This window comes from Littorina saxatilis, linkage group LG15, assembly GCF_037325665.1.
Source record: "Littorina saxatilis isolate snail1 linkage group LG15, US_GU_Lsax_2.0, whole genome shotgun sequence".
NCBI classification, from domain to species: domain Eukaryota; kingdom Metazoa; phylum Mollusca; class Gastropoda; order Littorinimorpha; family Littorinidae; genus Littorina; species Littorina saxatilis.
In genome coordinates, this window is record NC_090259.1 from 29620982 (window position 1) to 29646554 (window position 25573).

General features: G+C 41.6%; 1 protein-coding gene across 2 annotated transcripts in view; it reads right to left on the bottom strand.

Annotated features, from left to right (window-relative positions):
• LOC138949023 (EVI5-like protein) overlaps positions 1-24188 on the bottom strand; it is a gene marked incomplete in the record, with an annotated part of 88950 nt that extends 64762 nt beyond the window's left edge. For both annotated transcript variants that reach the window (XM_070320721.1, XM_070320719.1), the window contains 4 exon segments: positions 939-1030; positions 3211-3362; positions 5468-5689; positions 23785-24188. In XM_070320721.1, coding sequence (XP_070176822.1) covers positions 939-1030; positions 3211-3362; positions 5468-5583 — 360 coding nt within the window.
• Positions 24189-25573: the final 1385 nt, after the last annotated feature.

The following is a 25573-nucleotide window of genomic DNA, read 5'->3' on the forward strand; positions in this document are numbered from 1 at the left end:
GAGAGCGGCAAACCCTGCAAGATGTGTTTACACAGCAAATCATTGTAGTTCAGCCACAATGCAATCTGTTTTACAGCTTGTGAGAATCGATGTTTTGTTGTGCATGTGTGCCTGCGCATGTGCGTGAAAGCTAGCTCATACATGAGCTACTTGCATGCCTGCATGTGTGTACATCAGAGTCTGTTTGTCTGTCACTAGGTGGCCGAGTGGTAACGCACTTGCGCTCGGAAGCGAGTTCGACCCTGGGTCAGGGCGTTAGCAATTTTCTCCCCCCTTTCCTAACCTAGGTGGTGGGTTCAAGTGCTAGTCTTTCGGATGAGACGAAAAACCGAGGTCCCTTCGTGTACACTACATTGGGGTGTGCACGTTAAAGATTCCACGATTGACAAAAGGGTCTTTCCTGGCAAAATTGTATAGGCATAGATAAACAATTTCCACCAAAATACCCGTGTGACTTGGAATAATAGGCCGTGAAAAGTAGGATATGTGCCGAAATGGCTGCGATCTGCTGGTCGATGTGAATGCGTGATGTATTGTGTAAAAAATTCCATCTCACACGGCTTAAATAGATCCCTGCGCCTTGAGTCCGAGTGTGGAGATACGCGCGCGATATAAGACTTCATATACCTAGTGTCAGTAAGAACAAGCCTGCAAGTCTGCCTGCCTGTCTTTCTGTCTGTGTCCTTCAGATAAATTCTATATTTCTATCTGTTTATGTGTTCTTAACATCAATTCTATCTTGGACAGTTTTAGCTGTCTACAAAAAAACCCTCTGTACTACATACCAACATCGAAAGTATCAAAAAACAACCTTAACCAATTCACAGAAAACCTTCGCAAACAACCTGTACATGAGGTAACTTCACATACATACAGCAAGCTTATTCTTATCAAATCTGCGACTCACAAAGCATGACGAATGGAACACAATAGCTTACCCTGAGGTAGACAAGTTTCTTTCTGACGCTGTCCCAATCGTTGACAATACGCCCCCACACCTCCCACAACGGTTCATTTGTGTTTGGCACAGCTGAGGAGAGAAGGAATTAAATGAAATGAATAGGAACAACATGGTAGATCCGTGTGTGAAATATGAAGATGACAGGCAATATTGGTGTGTGAAATATGATGATGAAATGTGAAATCAACTCACTTTAGCACTTTAGAATGAACAGAGACTGAAAAAGTCTTTAGAATAAAAAAATTTAAATTTAGAACACACACACACACACCAGACACACACACAAACACACACAGAAAAATGCATACAGAAACCTTTATGTCTTGCTTCCATGCCTTTCCCTTTCCCTGTTCTGTGCCTAACATGCAACATGTCCCCCAAAATCATAACTCCACCAAGATTATCCTCCCAGCAAAATGTTCACTTTATGGTGCACGCATAAAGACTGACACACAATACAATAAACCCTTTGTTGTTGCACTTTCACTTTCACAACTCAACACAACGTTAAATCCATTGTGGATAACCAACACTTTCATACAGGAAACCAAATTAAATACAATTTCTCACATTAATGGAAATATTCAAGAAAGTGAGACAGTAACAGGAACTGACTGCATGAACTCTTAAAACCCCTCTTTTTCTCGTAAGCCATTCAATTGGCTGGTGAGATGCGTGGAATGTGAATCCCTTCAATGCGTAACATGTGTGCATCTCTATTTCTGTCGATTGTGTGTGAAGTAAACACGTCAGGTTTAAAGGGCATTAGTCACTCGGAAATTTACCTTACTGCCCAGGTGTGAGTATACATGTACACAATATGAAATTCAAGCTTATTGGTTTCTTTATTGTATCAAGGGGGAGGGATAGGGTGGCTCAATATGTGTGTGTCTGTGTGTAAACAAACCAAATTCACAACCATCTTGTGAAAATCTTCCCCATTCTATTTTCATATCAAATCTCCCCCCCCCCCCCCTTAAATATCTACCCATCTATCCCTCTGCATCCCCCCTCCCCCCCCCCCCCCTCACCAACCCTACAAAGTTCTTTTTGGAACCAAATCACAGGAAGTAAAAGTAACAGAATGAACTTAAAACACAACTGACAACAGGTTCAATAACATAAAACATTGCATCACAGACATAACCTTCAACTTAAGGGCCTGCTAAACTCAGGCATGGGAATTAAAAATTGTAAAAACGGCTGAAAATTAAGGAAAAAAGAGGAAATATTTTTTGATGACCGGGGGGGGGGGGGGGGGGGGGGTCTGTCACTAAAAGTAAAACACTACATATTTCGCACTAAAATACGAAAAAAGAGGAATTTCTACTGCAAAAATTAAAAAAAACCGGCGGAAATCCGACTTTAAAAAAAAAAAATTTAAAAAAAATAAAAATAAACAAATTTTTTTTTTTTTTTGCTGAGAAAAAAAGCGGAAATGCGATTTTTTTCGGCGGAAAATTAAAAAAAAAAAGCGGAAATCCGCCAAACGGCGGACAATTCCCATCCCTGTAAACTGTTTGCATTTATATTGACCCTGAGCCCCTGATGTGCGTACAAAAGCTAACATCCGACAGCCTGAACACTTAAATCCAATACTCCAGGGGGGACAAAAGAGGACATATTTATTCCCTGGAGTCAAGAATGTGGGGCATCACCCAGGTGCTTCCTTACTTTCATCGGACACGCCTGAATGCACTTGACTGACCAGGATATATTTGGGACTGATCGCATCACAAGTCCTCTTGTTCCTACGTTTTGCTGTCAATACGAACAGGAAGCAATTTATTGCCCAATGAAGTTTACTGAAGCGTGAATAACAGACAACAGTTGATTCACTGACGTACGTGACAGTGAAATCTAAAAGAGCAAGCAGGTCATTATTCTGAACAAAAAAGAACATTTGAAGCCTAAGACAAGGGTCGCTTAAAAAAAAGTTTTTAAACAATGGCATAATTTAAGAATGTAGGTTAAAATCTATAGTATACAGACTTTAACTGGCGGGGGGGGGGGGGGGGGGGGGGGGATAAAAGGGGAAGGGAATGATAAATTCCAACATGGATAAAGTGCAGTCAGACACGGGCATTAAAATATCTAATAAGGTATACGGACGCAGAAGATGCATTACCAAACAGGTGTTGTGAGAAACACTGACAAATCTAAACATACCCAAGACAGCTTAAGGCATACAGTACCATCCCCCACACCCAACACCGCCCCCTCCCCTTCCCTCCCCCTCTCAAACCCACCTTCCTCGCCATCGTTGGAGAGCTGGTTGCTGAACTGACTGTTGGAGGAGGCGGTGGACACCAGACTGGACCCAGAGCCTTTGCGAGAGTGACCAGGGGTGGTGGGCACCGCTGCTAGGGAGGGGCACGCTTTCTCGTCCATCTCCAACATCCTGCAGACCAGTACATCACACAAGGGATAAAACTAGTGCTGGGATTCATTTTCAGGGAGTCTGAGTCTGAAGTTTCATTTGCTTAAACTGTGTTCAGCTCATTGCGAAGGGAAGGGTGAGGGAGAAAGGGAAGAAAGTTTTATAGAGCAATGTGTTATTCATCTATATATATGATATACGACTTGTGTCTGTCTGTGTGTGTGTGTGTGTGTGTCCCTATGCACGGCCAAAGTTCTCGGTCGATCTTTTTCAAATTTGGAGACCGTATTCAGCTACACCCCGGACACAACCTCATCGATGAGATATTTTAACACGTGCTCTCAGCGCGCAGCGCTGAACCGATTTTGGTTTTTCTCTGGATCCATTCCCAGTAACTCTTCCTTATCTTCTCCAGTGTTCTCAGCCGCGTTTATCTCCCTTCCTCCGTGCGGTGCGCCAGCAAAGCCGGTGTGGTATTCGGCCCGACTTCTTCCCGGCGCAGCCGTACCCGGCGAAGCGGGTATTCATCTAGTTGATATATATATGTGTGTGATTGCTCGTTAAATTATGTAATGTTGTCGTACTATTTTGATAGTACAGCGCTTTGAGCAGGGTTAAACCCTGGATCATATGCGATATGTAAATATTATACATTATTATTATTATTATTATTATTTAATTCCGAAATCCCGAGACAAATTTACAATGCACATCGATAACACTCATTTTCAGGGATTAAAAACTGAGAATCCTTAAAACCAGGACAAAATTATTGGCTCTGGGTTTAAAAGTTTTTCTTGCTGTTTCTCCTTCTTAGAAATTTGAAATCTTCCAAGCGAGTTTCGTCGACGATTTTGAGATAAGTTCATTATCTGTATCATAAGTGTTTGTCTGTCTGTCTGCTTAAAAGTCCACTGGGTCGACGTTCTGTAAATATAACGTTTTGTTTTGTCAATAATTAAAGGTTCCAATAACCTACAATTCTTGTTTTTTGATTTTGTATATGCAGGAAAGCTATCAGGAAGTAAAAAAGTAACTCATGTTCAAATCAGGAATTCCTGATTTCCGGACAGGAAGATTTACCAATACATTTTATCCAAAATTTGTCATAAAAATATCGGCCATTCTTTAAAAGATTGGGTGATTTTCTCAAGTTGAAGGCAGTATCTGATGTCAAGTTTCTCCCGCTGTGAAACAAGTTCAGAAAATGTGTTGAAATAACAGCAAAGCTTACACTAAATTACAGTGATTTTACAGAAGTGTCAACATTTTTCTGACATCCATAGCCAAACAAAGTGCCTCTATAACCATCGGAATCTTGACAAAACTACCACACCTTGATTTTGACTACTGTGGATTCTCAGATTTGTGAATGTCTTAAAAGGGGGGGTTCCACTGTACTCGCACTGAGTTTCTCATCGCTAAGACAGATCTATCCTATAAAACAAGTACAAGTATGTGCACACCAAGAAAAGGCCCTGGGGCCAAATTGTTCCTACCAGCATTACAATGCTGACGTATCACTTATCACTTTGCAGTAAGTCCAGTGGCATGGATTGTGAGTTACTGATTTGCACTAAGCTGCAGGGCAAAAGTGTTATGTTTTGCGTGAGGATGACAGATCATGCATGATCAGCAGGGATCATACTATGTGATCCTGTATTTACCTGGTTACCTCCTCACATACCAGCCCCATACATTCCTTGGCCAAAATGCTTTATTTGTTTCCAAAGATTGTCTCTTAGTCAGGTCTCTTAAATCACTTTCACTATACGACTCCCTCCTCTACAAGACCTAATTATCTCAGATATTTTTAGGTCTCAAAATAGAGTTTCACTGTACATACAATGATAACTGCTGACTACAAAATTCACTGCAATTACGACCTTCACTTTAACAGAAAATAATAATATCACATGTAATATAACAAATATTTAAAAAAAAGTATATGACTCCAGGTCCAATATAAGAACAAATTATCTCAGATGTTTTCAGGTCTAAAAATAGTTTCACTGATGATTGATATCTGTGGACTACAAAATTCACTGCAATTACAACCTTCACTGTAACAGAAAATAATAATATATCACAAGCAATATAACAAAATTTAAAAAACGTCAGCACACCTGTTGGCCTCCTCCAGTTTACGAAGAAGCTCCTGCTCCTCATTTTGGGCAGCGGGGTCCGGAGTGGACCCTCCCCCCTCCCCCCTCTCCTCACTGCTGCTGTCAGTGATGTCCATGACCCCTACTGTGACCTTGACAGCACGCTGACTTCGGTCTGCACTGTGACCTTGACCTTGACCCCCTCGTACTATGGCTACCGTCTGCCATTTATGTACTCAAGACCTGCAGCAAAGAAGAAAGTTCCTGTGCAGTTAATATCTCGTGCTTGTCTCAATGAGCTGCTGCGAGCGAACACAGATAATCATGGGGAAAAAATGGTGCCTGGGTTCTCTGTAGCATCTGTTCCGAGTGAAGCAATCTGGAAATATTCTGCACAGAACATTCACAGGCTGCCTCCTGCTGAACCAATGTAGAACAAATGATTTTCTCCCCAGATCCTTAATCACATTTCCAGACGAAAATAAACATGTATGAGCATCGACAGTCCTTTTTACATTTAGTCAAGTTTTGACTAAATGTTTTAACGTAGAGGGGGGAATCGAGACGAGGGTCATGGTGTATGTGCGCGTGTGTGTGTGTGTCTGTCTGTGTGTGTGTGTAGAGCGATTCAGACTAAACTACTGGACCGATCTTTATGAAATTTGACATGAGAGTTCCTGGGTATGATATCCCCATACGTTTTTTTCATTTTTTCAATAAATGTCTTTGATGACGTCATATCCGGCTTTTCGTGAAAGTTGAGGCGGCACTGTCACGCTCTCATTTTTCAACCAAATTGGTTGAAATTTTGGACAAGTAATCTTCGACGAAGGCCGGGGTTTGGTATTGCATTTCAGCTTGGTGGCTTAAAAACTAATGAGTGAGTTTGGTCATTAAAAATCTGAAAATTGTAAAAAAATTATTTTTTTTATAAAACGATCCAAATTTACGTTCATCTTATTCTTTATCATTTTCTGATTCCAAAAACATATAAATATGTTATATTTGGATTAAAAACAAGCTCTGAAAATTAAAAATATAAAAATTATTATCAAAATTAAATTGTCCAAATCAATTTAAAAACACCTTCATCTTATTCCTTGTCGGTTCCTGATTCCAAAAACATATAGATATGATATGTTTGGATTAAAAACACGCTCAGAAAGTTAAAACGAAGAGAGGTACAGAAAAGCGTGCTATCCTTCTCAGCGCAAGTACTACACCGCTCTTCTTGTCAATTTCACTGCCTTTGCCGTGCGCGGTGGACTGACGATGCTACGAGTATTACGGTCTTGCTGCATTGCATTGCGTTCAGTTTCATTCTGTGAGTTCGACAGCTACTTTACTAAATGTTGAATTTTCGCCTTACGCGACTTGTTTTGGCAATTACCTCAGTACATAAGCTGCAACTGCATGATTCAAAACACTTTCTTTCTTTCTTTCTTTCTTTGGTGTTTAACGTCGTTTTCAACCACGAAGGTTATATCGCGACGGGGAAAGGGGGGAGATGGGATAGAGCCACTTGTCAATTGTTTCTTGTTCACAAAAGCACTAATCAAAAATTTGCTCCAGGGGCTTGCAACATAGTACAATATATTACCTTACTGGGAGAATGCAAGTTTCCAGTACAAAGGACTTAACATTTCTTACATACTGCTTGACTAAAATCTTTACAAAAATGGACTATATTCTATACAAGAAACACTTAACAAGGGTAAAAAGAGAAACAGAATCCGTTAGTCACCTCTTACGACATGCTGGGGAGCATCGGGTAAATTCTTTCTCATCCCAACCAATATGGGACTCCCCCTAACCCGCGGGGGGTATTCAAAACACGTAACATTTTGATTAGCTACAGTGTATTCACACACACACACACACATATGTGCACACACGCACGAGCACGCACATTTGCACACAGCTCTACGCTTGTTCAGAGAAGCTCTAGACAGAAACACACTTCCAGAAAAACAGCTCCACTATGTCTTTTCACCACCACTATACCTCTCGATCTATCAAAGAAGGGGCACTAGCACCCTCACTTCCTGACTCAGTGACTGCTCCATTCAATCAATGTCAATCAATAAGCCAGGCCTTAGGTCATTAAGTTACACTGCTTGTTGACCACCAGTCAAGACCTCAGACCCTCTGAAGTGACCGGGGACAGTGACCACTTGTCTTATCTCCCTTCCTATCCAATCCATTTCTCTCCCCTTCACACTGGTGTTAATTTTCCTTCGCCCTTTTAGTGTCATGGGGACCCTGAATGTCTGACCATCTTTTTGGCTGTGCTTTTAGGCATTGAAAATGGTCTTATTTCAAAGTGTGAAGAACTTGGGCACTGAAAATGGTCTTATTTCCAAAGTGTGAAGAACTTGGGCACTGAAAAATGTCTTATTTCAAACTGTGAAGAACTTGGGCACTGAAAAGGGTCTTATTTTAAAAGGTGAAGAACTTGGGCACTGAAAAGGGTCTTATTTCAAATTGCGAAGAACTCGGGCATTGAAAATGGTCTTATTTTAAAGTGTGAAGAACTCGGGCACTGAAAATGGTCTTATTTCCAAAGTGTCAAAAACTTGGGCCCTGAGAATGGTCTTATTTCAAACTGTGAAGAACTTGGGCACTGAAAATGGTCTTATTTCAAAGTGTGAAAAACTTGGGCATTGAAATGGTCTTATTTCAAAGTGTGAAGAACTCAGGCATTGAACAGGGTCTTATTTCAAAGTTTGAAGAATGCTCAACTAATGAAAAGACTGCAAGTACTTAGTCATGCTTTTTTTTATGGTATTACTATTAGACTCTGTCCCTAAATTAGTTTCACTCCGTTTTGCTCTAATCACAGAAAAGTAAATACAAACTTTGAAATACAAAGTAAAGAGACACATTCATTTAAAGTTATCTGATGCATGTACCAGTTTTGAGATAAAATACAGGAAGACTGGATGATGAAATCATGAATTAGTCCACTCAGAAATAATATGTAACTGAAATAAGCAATAACTGTCCAAGTCAGCTCATTCAAGAGTCAGTAACTGTCAATTCAACTCAGTTTTGTAAAATCACTTACCCGTACACACTTTACAGTTCAGGAAAAAATATAATAATACAGTATAGAATTCCGCATCACCCCATACTGCACTTAACAGTACTGTAACACACTCACACACAAACACTTTGACACCCTGACACTTTGCAGTCAGAAGGGAAGGCGTAAAAATCGAAACACTCCAAGATCACACACCAGACTGCGAAACCAGGCAGAAAATCCTGTTTGTATCCACTTCATCCTAAGAAAGGTGACAGTGTCGCCTTCTAAGGGAGAATGTCCCTTAACCACAAAATATTGATTACTAAGCTTGTAGCTGTATGGTCAACAGAGATATTGGCTGATGTTTTTCCTTCCTGCGTGATGCTGGCCTCTCTCCGTTGTGTGAGTGCAATTCTCTGTGTGATGAGAGGTGCAGAACATTGAGTGCAGTCTAACATTATTCATTTCAGTGTCTGCAAAATGTGTTGAGTTGTATGGTAATTAGCATGCATGCCCCAAGGAGCAGTGGTGTTGCTGCCATTGTTTTTTCTCTTCTGTATGCTTAGGGATGATTTGTCTAAGATTTCTCGTTGTATTTTGTCTCTTTCCCACGATTGTATTTTCTCTCAAAGCATCTTCGAATTTGTTGTACCCCTTGTACTTTTCTTGTTTGTCTTTGTTTTGTCTGTTTCTCATGTACATCAACATGTGCCTGCACACACACAGATTAACAAGGATCTCCGGTTAACCCCCCCCCCCCCCCCATCTCTCTCGTATCCTCTCTCTCTCTCTCTCCACCTCCTCCCTCTCTCTCCATCTCCTCCCCCCCGCCCCTCCTTTCTCTTTCCCACTCTCTCTCTCTCCAACTCCCCACCAACATTTACACCATGCACACACCTGAGAAAACATATTACCTTTCCCTAGGGTTCACATGGAAGTGACCCTATCTCATACTGCCACTTACAGTTATGACCTAAATCCTTTGTGCTACTTTCACCCTCAGCCACAAAGTGATCGAACAGTATCACTCACTCAGCATATCAAATGGAAAACTCAATAATCCCTTACCCTACATACATAACACTTGTTTGCACTACACCAAGACAAGGACTCTGGGTAAACAGACCAGAAACAAAAGCAGTGACATGTGATAAGTGACTAGTCTATTGACACTTAAGAATCTTATCTTAGCTTCTGCAAATAGAATGGGTGGCACAACTAATTGGATACTTCCCAATGCGCAATTTCTCTGGGTTCTGAGAGAACTACTGGCATGAAACAGCTCACGAACACTCATAACTCATAACTCATAACATTTTATTGATCCAACAAAGGAAATTAATTTAGTCATCAGCACATATAGGTCATTAATTAATAACTATAAAAGAATAAAAGAAGAAAATTCATAAAACCCATGATATAAAAATACCCTTTTTTCTTGCACACCAGACACACCGACACACCAATACACATGCATACATGCCTACATACATACCTACATACATACCTACATACATACCTACATACATACCTACATACATACATACATACATACATACATTCCATGTTAAAGTGTAGTTAAGAACATCACAGTAATTATATCATTGTTTTGAAATTGTCAGAATAAACACATATATGCCTACGCACACTATAACACACACACACACTCACACACACACACACACACACACACACACACACACACACACACACACACACACACACACAAAGAGTCCATTTCTAACATGCATTATAAATCCAGATTAAGGATGACCCTTGACCTCTTTCCATTTCTCTCTCTCTCCCACATAAAGATACAGTGCAAAGGCTATTAAAGATCAACCAACCAACCACCTCCATCACACACACACACACACACACACACACACACACACACACACACACACACACACACACACACACACACACACACACACACACACTATTTCTATTATGTATGCATCATATCCAGATTATCAAGGATCTCCTCTCACCCTCCCTCATCTTTCTCTCAATCTGCACCTTCTCTCCACCCCCACCCCCCCCCCCCCCCTCTCTCTCCCAAAGTTTACACCTGTCTGGCAGCTACATCAGACTACAGTTAAATGCTATTAAAGATTGCGCTCTCTCTCTCTCTCTCTCTGATCGCACACACAGGCAAACACTCACACACGCGCATCCCCACACACACACACACAAATCAGAAGTTTACGACTGTGTATCGGCTGCTTCTCTCCTCCAAATCCCCTCCAACCGGGGCCACCCCACTTCTGAGTGCTAGGAAAAAGACAAAACTGTTTATCCACTAAATATTCCATCAACCTTGATCAGGATATACCTGGGTACAGAAAGGTATAATGTTACACCTCTTTTACCCTCCCACAGGTAAAGTCTTCATACCCTGCAGGTAGCCCGCATTTTTGTCAGGGCAACACCCATTGGAATGTCATTACATGCTTTATCTCCTCTCTCTTTTTACCTTTATTTCCTAATTCTTTATCCTTTGTTTGGCTTCTGGTGCCAAAAAGCAGCCTCAGGGGAGGATTGGATTCAGAGCACATGTTGTGGGCGCCAAACAAGAATACAGTGGAACCCCCTGTTTAAGACCCCCCAATTTAACACTTCCTCCCTTTTAAGACCTTGTTTTTGCAGACTTTCTGTTCATAAACTCTGTAAATTTACCCCCATTTTAAGACTCGATCCCTCCTTTTTAAGACCTGTCTTTCTTTCTTTCTTTATTTGGTGTTTAATGTCGTTTTCAACCACGAAGGTTATATCGCGACGGGGAAAGGGGGGAGATGGGATAGAGCCACTTGTCAATTGTTTCTTGTTCACAAAAGCACTAATCAAACAAGAGGCGAAGCCTTCAAGGCTCACGTAAGAAATCGACAAACAGTAACACAAACTCAATCACTCCGTCACACACACACACACACACACACACACACACACACACACACACACACACACACACACACACACACACACACCCACACACACACACACACACACACACACACACATACACACACACACAGAAAGAGCATAGGTGAAACTGTGCAAGAAAGCGAGACACTAGATCTAGATCTGTCTGTCTGCATGTAGCCTACTTACAAGGACACGACTGCCAACTAGTCTCGGCGCGCTCAAAATAATAATGACCGAGACTTTCAGTACTTCCTTCGCGTGACGTCTAACCCTCTTACGTCATAATGTGACGTCAATGTAATGTGACGTCTTCAAATGTTAGAGTTTCTACCACAGACATACACACGCACAGACGCACGCACGCACGCACGCACAGACAGACAAAGTTACGATCGCATAGGCTACACTTACGTGAGCCAAAAATTGCTCCAGGGGCTTGCAACGTAGTACAATATATATCTTACTGGGAGAATGCAAGTTTCCAGTACAAAGGACTTAACATTTCTTACATACTGCTTGACTAAAATCTTTACAAACATTGACTATATTCTATACAAGAAACACTTAACAAGGGTAAAAGGAGAAACAGAATCCGTTTGTCGCCTCTTACGACATGCTGGGGAGCATCGGGTAAATTCTTCCCCCTAACCCGCGTTTTTTTTTTAAGACCTGATTTTCCCATATTTGCTTAGGTCTTATAAGGGAGGTTCCACTGTATTGCAGTTTATGCCGCCACAATTGTTCCCTTGTCAACAATTTCCTGAATTTATTATCTCTGGGTTCTCTTGATGCTGATTCTTGCTCCCTTAGTTAAAATAGTCTTCTGGGAAAGGGATGGAAAATGCTGAAGGGTTGAGATGGAAGCTGCTGGAGAATTTAAACATGAAGACACTAAAACAACAAACTTGGAGGATTTTTGTCACCCTCAATTCTTGCAAGCTTTACACTTACACCAGTTTCTTTTGATTCTGAGCGTAATCTTTAAAGCCATATGTACTCGATGACTATACACGCTAATTGCTTTAGCAACAGCTGGAGACAGACTAAATTAAGTTCCCTGCAAAATATTGTGGTCTAGGACCCCTTAAATGTTGAGATATTTGAATTTTCATTTTGATCTGGATCGTCCTATTTATAGATTTGGCAACACATGTAACGTTGATGCAAGGGAGAGAACACCGCGGCTTTGTTGACATCCTCACTTTTTCAGAGGCTAGAACAAGCTGTAATGCATATATTATGGTCCGCGCATGGTGACGTATCGTCATTATATGGTCTTATGATGCGTTTGACATCGATTGTGGGCAAACTACACTTTGTAAACACGGGAGTGCGTTAGTATGCCTTTAAAAATCAGTTTGAACTTTTTGTTTGTTTGTTTGCATAACACCCAGCCGACCACGAAGGGCCATATCAGGGCGGTGCTGCTTTGACATATAACGTGCGCCACACACAAGACAGAAGTTGCAGCACAGGCTTCATGTCTCACCCAGTCACATTATTCTGACACCGGACCAACCAGTCCTAGAATTAACCCCATAATGCCAGACGCCAGGCGGAGCAGCCACTAGATTGCCAATTTTAAAGTCTTAGGTATGACCCGGCCGGGGTTTCAAACCCACAACCTCCCGATCACAGGGCGGACGCCTTACCACTAGGCCAACCGTGCCAATTTAGTTTGAACTTTCAATGTCTGAAATTTGCTTTTTGAACTGTCAATCAACCCCCCAAAATCAATTCATGAAATGAAAGCCAGATTTGATTTCTGATTAGCATAGTCAAAAACAGTAAACATTGTGGGGGGGGGGGGTTGTTTCAGCCATAGAACTCTGAATCCATTACTTAAACCATACAAATAAAATAAATAAAAAACACATTTTAAGACCTTCAAAACTCTGAGAAAATTAGGTCTTAAAAAGGAGGGAGTCTCCAAGGAGAAAACAGTCTTAAATTGGAGGAGTCTTAAAATGGGAAGTCCACTGTATTATTTTCATTACACTCTCAATTGGCACTGCTTCTACCTAAAGCTCATCTCCAAGTATAGACGCCGAGTTCAAAATTCGCCAAACCTGTCTTTTTGTTTTGCGTTTTATTTTGATGTTAGAACTTAGAGCATTATCTCACGTTCAATCTTCAAACTTTTTTTTTTCTTCATCTTTGTTTTTAACTCAATCATTAATCTGAGAATCTTTAAACCAGACCAAATGCCAGGAGAAACATACAGTGTTCCTCTCACACACACACACACACACACAATACACACACCGTTTCTAACAGAGACAACACACTTCACACCAGTTTCATTTTTAACATTAAGTTCTCCAAGTTGTACCATACACAATAAAAAAAAAAATCCCCTTTCCAAAACCCTCTCTTCAATTCAAGTCAATGTCCACCACAAACATATTTTCCATCACTGGGTTGAAAATCTGCCTCCAAGCATTTAAGTGTCCCCAAAAATTAATCTTCAAAGCAAATTATGGCTGCAACAGTAATGTGTCAGGTCGCCAACCCCTCTTCTCTTTTTCTGCTTCTGCAAACAGGCACATAACAAAAAACTTTTTGTGGACCTCACATACACATACAAAGTTTTAAGGCAATGAAAGCATTAAGTACCCCAAAACCAGTACACAGGCACATAACAAAAAACTTTTTGTGGACCTCACATACACATGTATACAAAGTTTTAAGGCAATGAAAGCATTAAGTACCCCAAAACCAGTACACAGGTACATAACAAAAAACTTTTTGTGGACCTCACATACACATACAACGTTTTAAGGCAATGAAAGCATTAAGTACCCCAAAACCAGTACACAGGCACATAACAAAAAACTTTTTGTGGACCTCACATACACATACAAAGTTTTAAGGCAATGAAAGTGTTAAGTACCCCAAAACCAGAACACATCCCTTCCAAAAATAAAAGGTGACAAAAAGGATTTGTGGTTGGTTGTTGAAGACACTGGTTACTAAAGACAAATTTCTGTTTGTATAGGGTCCACATGATAAACAATAAAGTTGAATTGTATTGTTTAGTTTTATGACAGGCCCATTGGCCTAGTGGATAAGACATCGCCCTCCTAATCGGAAGGTGGTGAGTTCAAATCCCAGCCGCAGCTGCCTGGTGGGTTAAGGGTGGAGATTTTTCCGATCTCCTAGGTCAACTTATGTGCAGACCTGCTAGTGCTTTATTCCCCTTCGTGTGTGCATGTGTACACACAAGCACAAGACCAACTGCGCACGGAAAAGATCCTGTAATCTATGTCAGAGTTCGGTGGGTTATAGAAACATGAAAATAATACCCAGCATGCTTCCCACGAACGTGGCGTATGGCTGCCTGAATAGCGGGGTAAAAACAGTCATACATGTATGTAAAAACCCGCTCCTGCCAAAACATGAGTTTCAGCCCACGAACGAAGAAGAAGAAGAGTATATTTTTATACATGTGTATGTATTTGAGCTCTGTCTTTGTTCAGCTATCTTTATTTGCAGACTCTCTCTCTCTCTCTCTCGATCTCGATCTCTCTCTCTCTCTCTTAAAAGGCATAGCCTTAAATTCTAATCCTTGTTAAATAAAGTTCAATAATTCAATTCTATCTCTCCCCCTCTCTCTCTCCACATGTCAACCAGTGCGTTCTTCATTAACTTGTTTGTTTTGTAAAACTAGTGACGGGGGGTTGGTGCAATGCTCAGTACTTTGTGCCGCTAGGTAGACCCCTAGTAATATGCCAGGAAGAGACATTTGCAAAGTAGTTTTCCCTGGTTGACCTTATGTGTATACCGTAGTTGTTAGTGTCTGTGTTGCTTTTGTACGCACAGTACAGCAAATTGTACCAAGATCATGGCAAACATTTGAGAAACCACACTCAATGTGTGATGACGATAATGAGTGGATCTGTGTGTCTTAAAACTTCCCTTTTTTTGTTTCCTATACTTAAAACATTACCAAGCACATTCAAGAACTGCCATATCAATGATCATGTGAATAAATTTCAGTCAAAATTAAAACATTTCATGCACCTATGACTGTGGTCAACCAGCATCACTTTTCCTTGTTGAAAAAGAACAAGAAACACCAGAGAGACCCAGAGGTGGTCAAACTCAAAGTCAGTTTGACAGCTACATCCAAACCCCCTACCACCCACACAGAGGCCTGAATGGACAATGGGGAGGGGGGTGGAGAATGGGGCCCAGCAAAGCCAAACGTGCCATCGGAGGCTATTTAAAAGGTGACAAATTGCTCTGAGCAACTTTTCACTCCAGTGTCAGGATAACAAACAGGAGGTTTTAGCCCAATCTTTGAAATGATGGCCCGGTCACTGTCAGCTCTTGCTTGAAGAAAACACAGCCAGGGAGGACATGTATACAAACAGTTTGAAAAACACACACACACACACACACACACACACACACACACACACACACACACACACACACACACACACACACACTCAAAACAAAACAAAACAGAAGAAAAAAATAGAAAAAGCAAGCCACAGGGAGGTTGGGTGCATGGGTAAACAGGATGCATGCATTCAAGGTCTCCATGCATCAAGCATTCACATGTATGCAAACAGAATGGATTATGAATTTAATTTATGCTGTCTTAGCCAGATCGAGTCATTTCTTCAAAAGCCCATCTCCTAGCACAATGGCACAGTAAATTGTGTTCAGTTTTCCTTCTTCTTTCATTCTCATTTAAATTATCAGACATGATACAGCAAAGAGATGTCAAGATCACAGGAAATGCAGCTCCCAACTTCCTTTCCACTGAATCCAAAGGACACAGATTTTGTTTATCAATAAATTTTTAAAAAAATAACAACTAAATTTACAAATAATAATAACCGTTTTGTACTATCAGAGTTGTATTAGGCCCTTCTCTGAGAATAAATGTTAAACAAAGTCTTCAATCATACAAATTACAATGTACAGTCAACCCTGCCTTTAAAACCACTAAAGGGACTGACCAAATGTGGTTGTCATGGACAGGTGGTGGCTATATATATATATATATACTAGATGAATACCCGCTTCGCCGGGTACGGCTTCGCCGGGAAGAATTCAAGCCGAATACCCGGCTGCGCCGGGTGTACGCCGGCTTGGCCGGCGCACCGCACGAAGGAAGGGAGATATAAACGCGCAAAACACTGGAGAAGAGAAGGAAGAGTAATACCTGGCTTTGCCGGGACAGTGACCTTCTAAAAATAGTATAACGGGAATATGGATTGAGCGTTGTCGACAGTGACCTTCTAAAAATAGAAACGGGAATTTATGGATTAACGCCACACGAAGGAAGGGAGATTATAAACGCAAAACACTGGAGAAGATAAGGAAGAGTTAGTGGGAATGGATCTGGGAAGATGAACAGAAAAACCAAAATCGGTTCAGCGCTGCGCGCTGAGAGCAAGTGTTGAAATATCTCATCGACCAGGTTGTGTCCGGGGTCTACCTGAATATGGCCACCAAATTTGAAACAGATCCATCGAGAACCTTGGGCGTGCATCGCGAACACACAGACACACACGTCGTATATATATATATATAGACTAGAGGAATACCCGGCTTCGCCGGGGTGAATCGCGAGACAGAGACAGCCAGCGTGGCGGTTCACCACAATCACCTTTGAAGGCGAAGTCCTGTCAAACGGGATTGAGAATTTTAGAGCTTATTTCTAAGCTCTATATTATCTGTTATGGCTTCTCAAATGCCAGAACATACAGACAGACGAAAGTCGCCAGACCCCATCACAAACAGAACTCTACAATCCACAGGTGTTGCCTCCACACACACACACACACACACACACACATATAGACACAGAAGCCGTATATATATCTATCTATATCTAGTCTCCCTGTCACACTCGACCCCCTTTGAATGAACTTAGGTCACTCCCAGGTGGAATGGGAACAGCACGAAAATGATTCAGTCGACGACGCCAAATGTAACCGAGTGTCTAAACACCACAATCACCTTGAAGGCGAAATCCACTCAAACGGGATTGAGATTAACTGTTATGGCTTCTCGAAGGAAGGCCTGAACATACTGACATACCAATTCCGCTAGACCACATCACAAACAGAACTCTACAATCCACAGGTGTTGCCCACACACACACACAAACACACAGAGAAGCCGTATATATATATGTATATATCTATATCTATAAATATATAGAGATAGATGACAGTGTATTTTTCGCGTGGCTATAAATTGATTCGACCTTTTTACTTTTACAGTAAGAACAACTTACGGGTGCAATCGTGACGTAGTAACGGGAATATGGATTGACACCACACGGAGGAAGGGAGATAATCGCGACTGAAAACACTGGAGAAGATAAGGAAGAGTTACTGGTAGTGGATCCCGACAACAACAACAACCAACAAAAAAAAAATCGGTTCAGCGCGCACAGCGCTGCGCGCTGACTGAGCACGTGTTGAAATATCTCATCGATGAGGTTGTGTCCGGGGTGTAGCTGAATACGGTGTCCAAATTTGATAAAGATCCACCGAGAACTTTGGCCGTGCATCGCGAACAGACAGACAGACAGACAGACAGACAGACAGACAGACACTAGTCGTATAATATAGATGGAAAGGTGATTGGTACAGTAAAACCCCCCTTTTAAGACCCCCCAATTTAAGACTTCCTCCATTTTCAGACCTTGCTTTATCAGATTTTCTGTTCATAAGCTCTGTAGACTTACCCCCATTTTAAGACTACCTCCTTTCTAAGACCAGATTTTCGAAGGTCTTAAAGGCACAGTGCAGCTCACAGCCTTCGTTTTGCGTTTTTGTTGCAGCTGAGTGCATAATTTACAGTTCAAAAATTCTCCTATGGTAGTAAAACAAACCCAAAACTACCCAACGACGACATTATTATTATTATTATTATTATTGTGATCATTTTTATGCGCCTAATCTAGATATAGCCCTAGGCGCTTACATATTAATTTCTGCCGTTTGAAATGGAATTTTTTACAGACAGACAGACAAACAGACATTTTTTACACACAATATATAACGCATTCACATCGGCCAGTAAAGCTCAGTAGCCTATTAGGCGAGCATTCACCTTTCACGGCCTTTATTCCAAGTCAAACGGGTATTTGGTGGACATTTTTATCTATGCCTATACAATTTTGCCAGGAAAGACCCTTTTGTCAATCGTGGGATCTTTAACGTGCACACCCCAATGTAGTGTACACGAAGGGACCTCGGTTTTTCGTCTCATCCGAAAGACTAGCACTTGAACCCACCACCTAGGTTAGGAAAGGGGGGAGAAAATTGCGGCCTGACCCAGGGTCGAACACGCAACCTCTCGCTTCCGAGCGCAAGTGCGTTACCACTCGGCCACCCAGTCCTGTGAAGCTCGACAGTTTCTTGTTCACGCGAGTGCATAAATTAACCTAGTTATTACGTTGGTGTTTGGTCGGAGTTCGATTCAACTTGAGTGATTCCGGCCTCCATTTTGTTTTACACAAATTCATGATGACGTCTGACATAGTTTGCTTTAGTGACGTGTCTTTTTGTGCATGATGTGGTGATCTACCTGATCTAAATTTAGATCCAAAAATAGGTCAAGATCAGCCGGGTCCGAGTACAAAATTAATTCGTTAAAAAATCGCAGTTCTTGACTCTTTGGGTGCAAGTCAATGAAACTTGGTAGTTCTTCCAACGGATAGCTGCCTGAGGTATGACTAAAAGCCCCAGGGGCTCCGTGCACCTGGATTTGACAAATTCAGTACCTTTAAGGGGGGGTTACACTGTTTAGAAGAAAAGCTCATCTGGGATTCTTGGGAGTGGTCGTTGTGGGCGGGTGGTTGCCTTTGAGAGGTGGTCGTAAGGGCAGGTTCGACTGTACACAGACTTGCATGGTCTCTAAGTGTGCAAATAACATGTGCTTTCTTTTTCATGTGACCTGTCAACAAAAGACAGTCACAAAAACACATTCAACTAACCTTTAACCTTTTAAAGACAGCACACTTTTAATTCAACCTTTCAAAACCAAAGACCTATAATTTTCTCAGCTGCAGCTACTTGAGTCTTAATTCTTAATACAGACTTTGCAATAAGACAGCAAGTGGTTTATCATCAGCAAGCATGTACCTAAGGCTTAAAAAAATAAAAATAGGTGTGGTTATGATAACCCGACCTACCCTATTTTTAGGGGCCAACCCTATAAGTATAACTTTTTATTTTATTACATTTATCAAAAAAACAAAACAAAAAAAATAAGAAAACGGGTGCAGAAAACGCAATGAAAGCGAAAGCGCCCGAGTCGCACACTTATTTCCCTGTCAAGTAGGTTTAATTTGTACAAAGTTAAAAAAAAAAGGTGATTGCCTACCTTCCTACCCTATTTTTTGGGGCTATGTTACCGTAACCACACCTTTTTTTTTGGGGGGGCCTAAGCTATACTGTCCATCAAAGTGACAACCCCTGGACACCAGTGACTTTAGCCTGCAAGTAGCAACTTGCAGAATATAAGGAGACTAGTGTTTACTCATCACTTACACCTGTCATTTACTGATGGAGTGATTCTTTATGTTACCATCAGTCCCATTCATTCAAGTTATATACATAAAGTCCTCGCAACAAATTACATTTACAGTGTTGTGCATATATATCCCAGGGATGCCATGGGTGTGAGGTGGGTGTCGTTGTGTGTGTGTGTGTGTGTGTGTGCGTGTGTGTGCTTGTATCATGTTCTCTGTTTGCATGTCTGTCCAGTGTTTTGTCTCCCCATATATAGCATATTAACTCTACCTGTCCCAACATAGGCCAATTGGTCCTAAGAGGACGTTAAAACTAATTTATCAATCAAATCGTGTGTGTGTGTGTGTGTGTGTGTGTGTGTGTGTGTGTGTGTGTGTATGAATATTTAAAGTATCTGCATGGTCTGTGTACTTGAAAAACTCCAGTGAGCACCAAGATGACCTTTAACATTTGTTGTGGCTGAACAGTTGAAGCACAAGTGCAACATGACTGTAAATCCCATTACCTTCAAAGAAACTGCAAGTATTTTTTCTTCTTTTAGTTTTAGCTTAAATCTTAAACCTCGTTATCTTGAATACGTCAAGATTTTCTTAAAAGTTCAGAGGTAAAGCTCCCAAAGCCTTTAAATCACTCTCTCTTCGCTCTTTCTCTGCACTCTTACTGTACCGATCTCAAATACAAACAATTAGTGTTATTAAGTATACAACACACACACACACACCTTCCATTGCACTCATGAATTCAAGATTCACATTTCTCTGACCCCAGCACAACTGTATGAATTGAAAACCCAGGTGTCCCTTTGAACCAGTTTGGACTACCCACACTATAAGTATAACAGACGTCAGGTGTTCAAACCTAATGAAGTAGCGTAGCATGCTCACAACACCTGAACTATGTGTGGTTTTTATCACAAGAAAATTATCACGAACATTACACCATTGTTGGAATGATATGGGCCACCAACCTAACATACCCAGGGTCATGAGAAAGCTTTAAAAACTCATATGACACGTGTGTGTGAGAGTAAATATACCGGGAGACTTATATCAGCAAAGGACTCTAGCTAATGAGGGAACTACCCAACCATGACACTACCGTAAAATCCTTAGCAAACGCCCAGTATCTAGCAAACGCCCACCCCCCACTTTTGGCCAAAAGTTGTGCAGAGGGGTCAATACCTAGCAAACGCCCACCCCGATTCAAAGAAAACAAGTTTTAGGACAGAGTGAAGTCGTTCAGTGACGTTTTTTACGGAGTGTTTAACACTTCTCTATGTTCAGCCATGCCGAAGCACAAATCCTTTACACCGACATACGCTCGTACAAACTAAAAGCCTTTAAATATCTTGAAAACGAAGCTGCAGACAATGTTTCGGTATGTGCCCGCGAGTTTTCTTCCAGAAGAAGCTGAGTGGAGACGACAGTGAAGACGATGATGTTGACTTCGAAGGACTATAATGAGCCCACGATCATCAACCCTACCAGATCTCCAAACAAGAGAAGAAACTGTGTTTGTGCTGACGTTAGTCCGAGAATGAGAAGAATCAAGGTCACTTGTGGGTTTTTTTTCTTCTTTTTTTCTAGCACAGATTTATTTGTGTAAACAAACGGTGTGTTTAATTTTCATTAAAATTGCATAAATCACATGGTTGTACCACTTTATTTCTCTCCTGAAAATGTGATGATACGTTATCTTGCAAAGGGGTGGATACCTAGCAAACGCCCACCCCCTACTTTTACCCGAAATCTGTGCGGAGGGGGGGTGGGCGTTTGCTAGGGATTTTACGGTAATAAGAACACACATGTGTAGACTGGGAGTCAGTCATGTGTGTAAAAAGATCACAGAGGCCAACTTTCCCAACGCTGATATATATGTATACTACATGTAATTGACTTTGATAATCAATTGTTACGCAACTTTGCTTTATTTACAAGAACCATTTGGTGGTTTCCTATGTTATTTTTTGTGTGATTTTAAACTAAATTTGGAGTATATCGACTTCCCTGAGGCCTTTTTTTAATTCTATTCTTTTTTCTATAAGTTTCATCACTAAATCTTCTTGTTTAACTTGCCCAAAACAACCTCTCTGAGACATGATATGACAAGACTCTGTCCTGGGGTGGGTTTTTACTTTATAATCAATTAAATGTTTTAATTCCATGAAAAGAACAACATTACAAAAAAATATCAATGGGTATACAGTACACTTCAGTTGAGCTAGGTTCTGCCACTGCCAAATTTACAAAGAAGCTGGAATATCAGATGATGCAGTACTCAGCGAGAAAAGATAATAACAATATATTTAAACCTTTCCCTGACAATATTTTCAGGAACAAAACTGTCAAAAGAAACACGAGGCAGATCCAGAAAGACACACGTGTAATGAAGTAGGCTTATGTCATATATACATATATATAGTCACCAGTGCAACTTGATTGTGACATTTTCTGCCCAGTTCTCATTCTCTTTTTGATGCCAATTAAGTTCCCTGATCCTGCAGTCTATCTCGAAGAAGGCTGAAATCTATGCTGATTTAACAGATACCTGCGAGTCCGAGCTAAATGTAACTGAGCAGAGAGAATCTTCTGAAGAGGTGACGGGGGTGGGGGGAGCTAGAGAGCCCGGAGGTGGAGAATAATGGAAGGAGATCATGTTTGTTTTGCCTTTGGTTGTTCAAACAACTCACTGAATCAGTATCCTCACAAAACACTGCACACTACGGGGTATCAGTATTGGTGTTAACCGGTAATTATCGGTATTTTACCGGTTGAAACAAGAAAATACCGGAACAAAATTGGCTGCCGGTATGACCTACCGGTTCATTTTTAGAACTACCGGGGTTTTTTCGCTGGTAAAACAAAAAAACAGTACTCTGAGTTGGACTCTTTTACTGGTTCCAATGACCTGCCTACCGGATTTTTTCTAGACTGTTTGCACCGGTTTAAAAAAAATTGCAGCGCCATCACTGGGGTATGTGAATGAACTTGTGCTTAGCGAGTTGAAATGTATGAAGAGTGTCGTTCCTCCAACTTTCAAGCGATTTTAGTCAGCTCCAAGTCAAATCAAAATCGCTGCCCATGTTTGTGGACAGCGCAAACATTCAAACTAGTTTTAAGCGGCGATTAGACCTTTATCTTCTGCCAGTGCCAGCAAACTGGTGCCTGCTCGATCATTCTCTTTCCAGGATAAATCTAAGCATTTAGTCACATGCACCCAAGCTGCTTGATGTGCCTTTCTATTGGTCGAAAATTGCATGAGCTGTGTCCCCCTGAATCTTTGAGAAGGTTCCTTGCAAAGTCTCCAAAATCGAGTTTTGTAATTTAAACAAGAAATTCTTTAGTTTAAAGGGTCCAAAAAAAGTTCAAGGGATAGGGAATCTGAAACATGCAAAAAAAATTCTTGGCCTTACGTACTAATACTACTATATATATTAATTAGTAGTTACTACTACAAAGTTGCCACACTGCACTGTATGTCTCTTGGCTACACACCTAAAATAATAAGTTTCTTACTGATCCAGATTACAGGGCTATCCTCCAGGCGCTCTGAATTGATCACACAGTACGCAGAGACAACAATTAAATTCTAACAGAAACATGCATGCATCTAGCAGAAACCAGCTAAGTTTATCAGCAAAGCCAGGAATTGAACACCTCTGCAACTGAGCTACATCTTTCGTTTTCTCAACCTAGCAAACGAACATAGTTCACTGGGGAAAAAATAAAATTTCTGACCTGATTGTTTATCTCGTTTTTCTAACCAAAACCACGAATCTCTCTCTCTCTCTCTCTCTCTCTCTCTCTCTCTCTCTCTCTCTCTCTCTCTCTCTCTCTCTTTTAAATATTTCTCACTAGCAACGATTTGTTACTTACCTTCCAGATTTTCACAGTTTCGCCCATGTGATTACATTATACACGCCACACACGACAATACATTGTCAACAGCTAGATAACTTCCGATTAGTATCCTTCCAACTCCAAGGATCGAAAAAATCTGTTGTCGGTAACACCCTTTTCTCCGCAATGCTAGGCACTTCCTTTCGCAGACGACAATTTTGTGTAGCTCTCTCTCACACAAAGCTACCGATTCACCTGAGTTTTCTGCGCGGAGGTCATATTCACCACGACTTCTGTGGTCAAACCTCGACAGAATCTGTCCCTTTCTTAGTTTGAGTCAAACATGACAAAATAAACTTCGCCCGTTCAGTTTTTGTATCCAGTGAAAAACTTTCGATGGATACTCTCGTCTGTCGCAGCTTTTGACATGCTAATTTATCATTTCCTCCCACTCGGGCTCTCTGACTAATTACTGCGCGACCACGCGCGACCACGCGCGACCTCAAAACTAGCGGATTTCTGTCACATCCGACCATGTCCGACTTGTTTTTAGACCACGCGCGAACTTTCAACACTCAATTGTTGTTTTTGCTGCGCGCGCGCATGTGTGTGTGTGTGTGTGTGTGTGTCTCAGTGTCACGGGTCCGGACCTGATGGGGGAGGGGGGGGTCCTGGGTTCCGGACCCCCGGCCCCCCCCCCCCCTCCCCGGGCCGCCTGATGTACCTCGTCTCATCCAATTTTCTCACTGAACAGGGCCCCGACAGGTCCTCACCCCAGTACCCCCACAAGGGGCCTATGTGGCCTCTGGACCCCTGCCTCCTTTTTGGTAACCCCCCCCCCCCTCTCCGTATTATACTTGATCCAGCCCTGTGTCAGTACGCCGTACGTGTTTGTGTGTCAGTGTGTGTGTGTGTGTCAATCAGTCTTCACGGAGTTAACAAATTAAGTTTGATTAGAGCAAACTGAATTAGCTTTGATAGTCATTTAACAAAAATTAAATACAGAAATAATTCTATAACAACTCAAGTGGTCAAACAGAAATTCAATGACAATACATAGCAGGGGTAAACGAATTTTTAAGATACCAAGCGGCAGAAATGCAATCCCATTCTTGTCCAGACCAAGGTAAGGATTGTGTAACAACATTTTCAATCAAATTTATTAAAAATGTGACCGTCAGTGACTGGCCTAGCCTCAACCGGTTTGCCGGGCAAACTTTGCCGTCATACTGAACACCACACGTACTTTACCACAAACAAAACGATGAAACTAGAAAAACGTCAGTCTGGGGATATCAGTCTGGAAGAATAATTATGCCATACAAAGTTTCATAATTCATCTATCCAGCAGTTTTATCGGCATGGGAGAGAGAGAAATTCATGTTTTACGCCTTCACGACAAAGCCATTAGGGGCATGTTCCCGCCGGTTTTAACCCGACTTTAGATGAAATACCCTGGTGAATGCGTGTCAGTTTAGGTGGTATCAGCCATCTGCACTTATGGCAGAATGACCCGCGAGGTCTCAGTTTTACGTGCCACTGTGGTGACACGGGGGTGGCGGGACTGAGATGGATACCGTCTCTGGGTTTGCGGCACTGTGACATAAAGTTGACCCGTGTCCGTCCCGGCCCAGATTCGAACCAGCGACCTTTCGATCACAAGTCCAGTGCTCTACTGTATCAGTCGGCATGGGAGTCATACGTTGGTTATAAACACACACACTGACAGACACCCGCCAGCCGAGTGTACGTGACACACACACTGCACACCGGCACACACGGCCCGCATACACTGACACGACATATGCACGCACGAACTGCACGC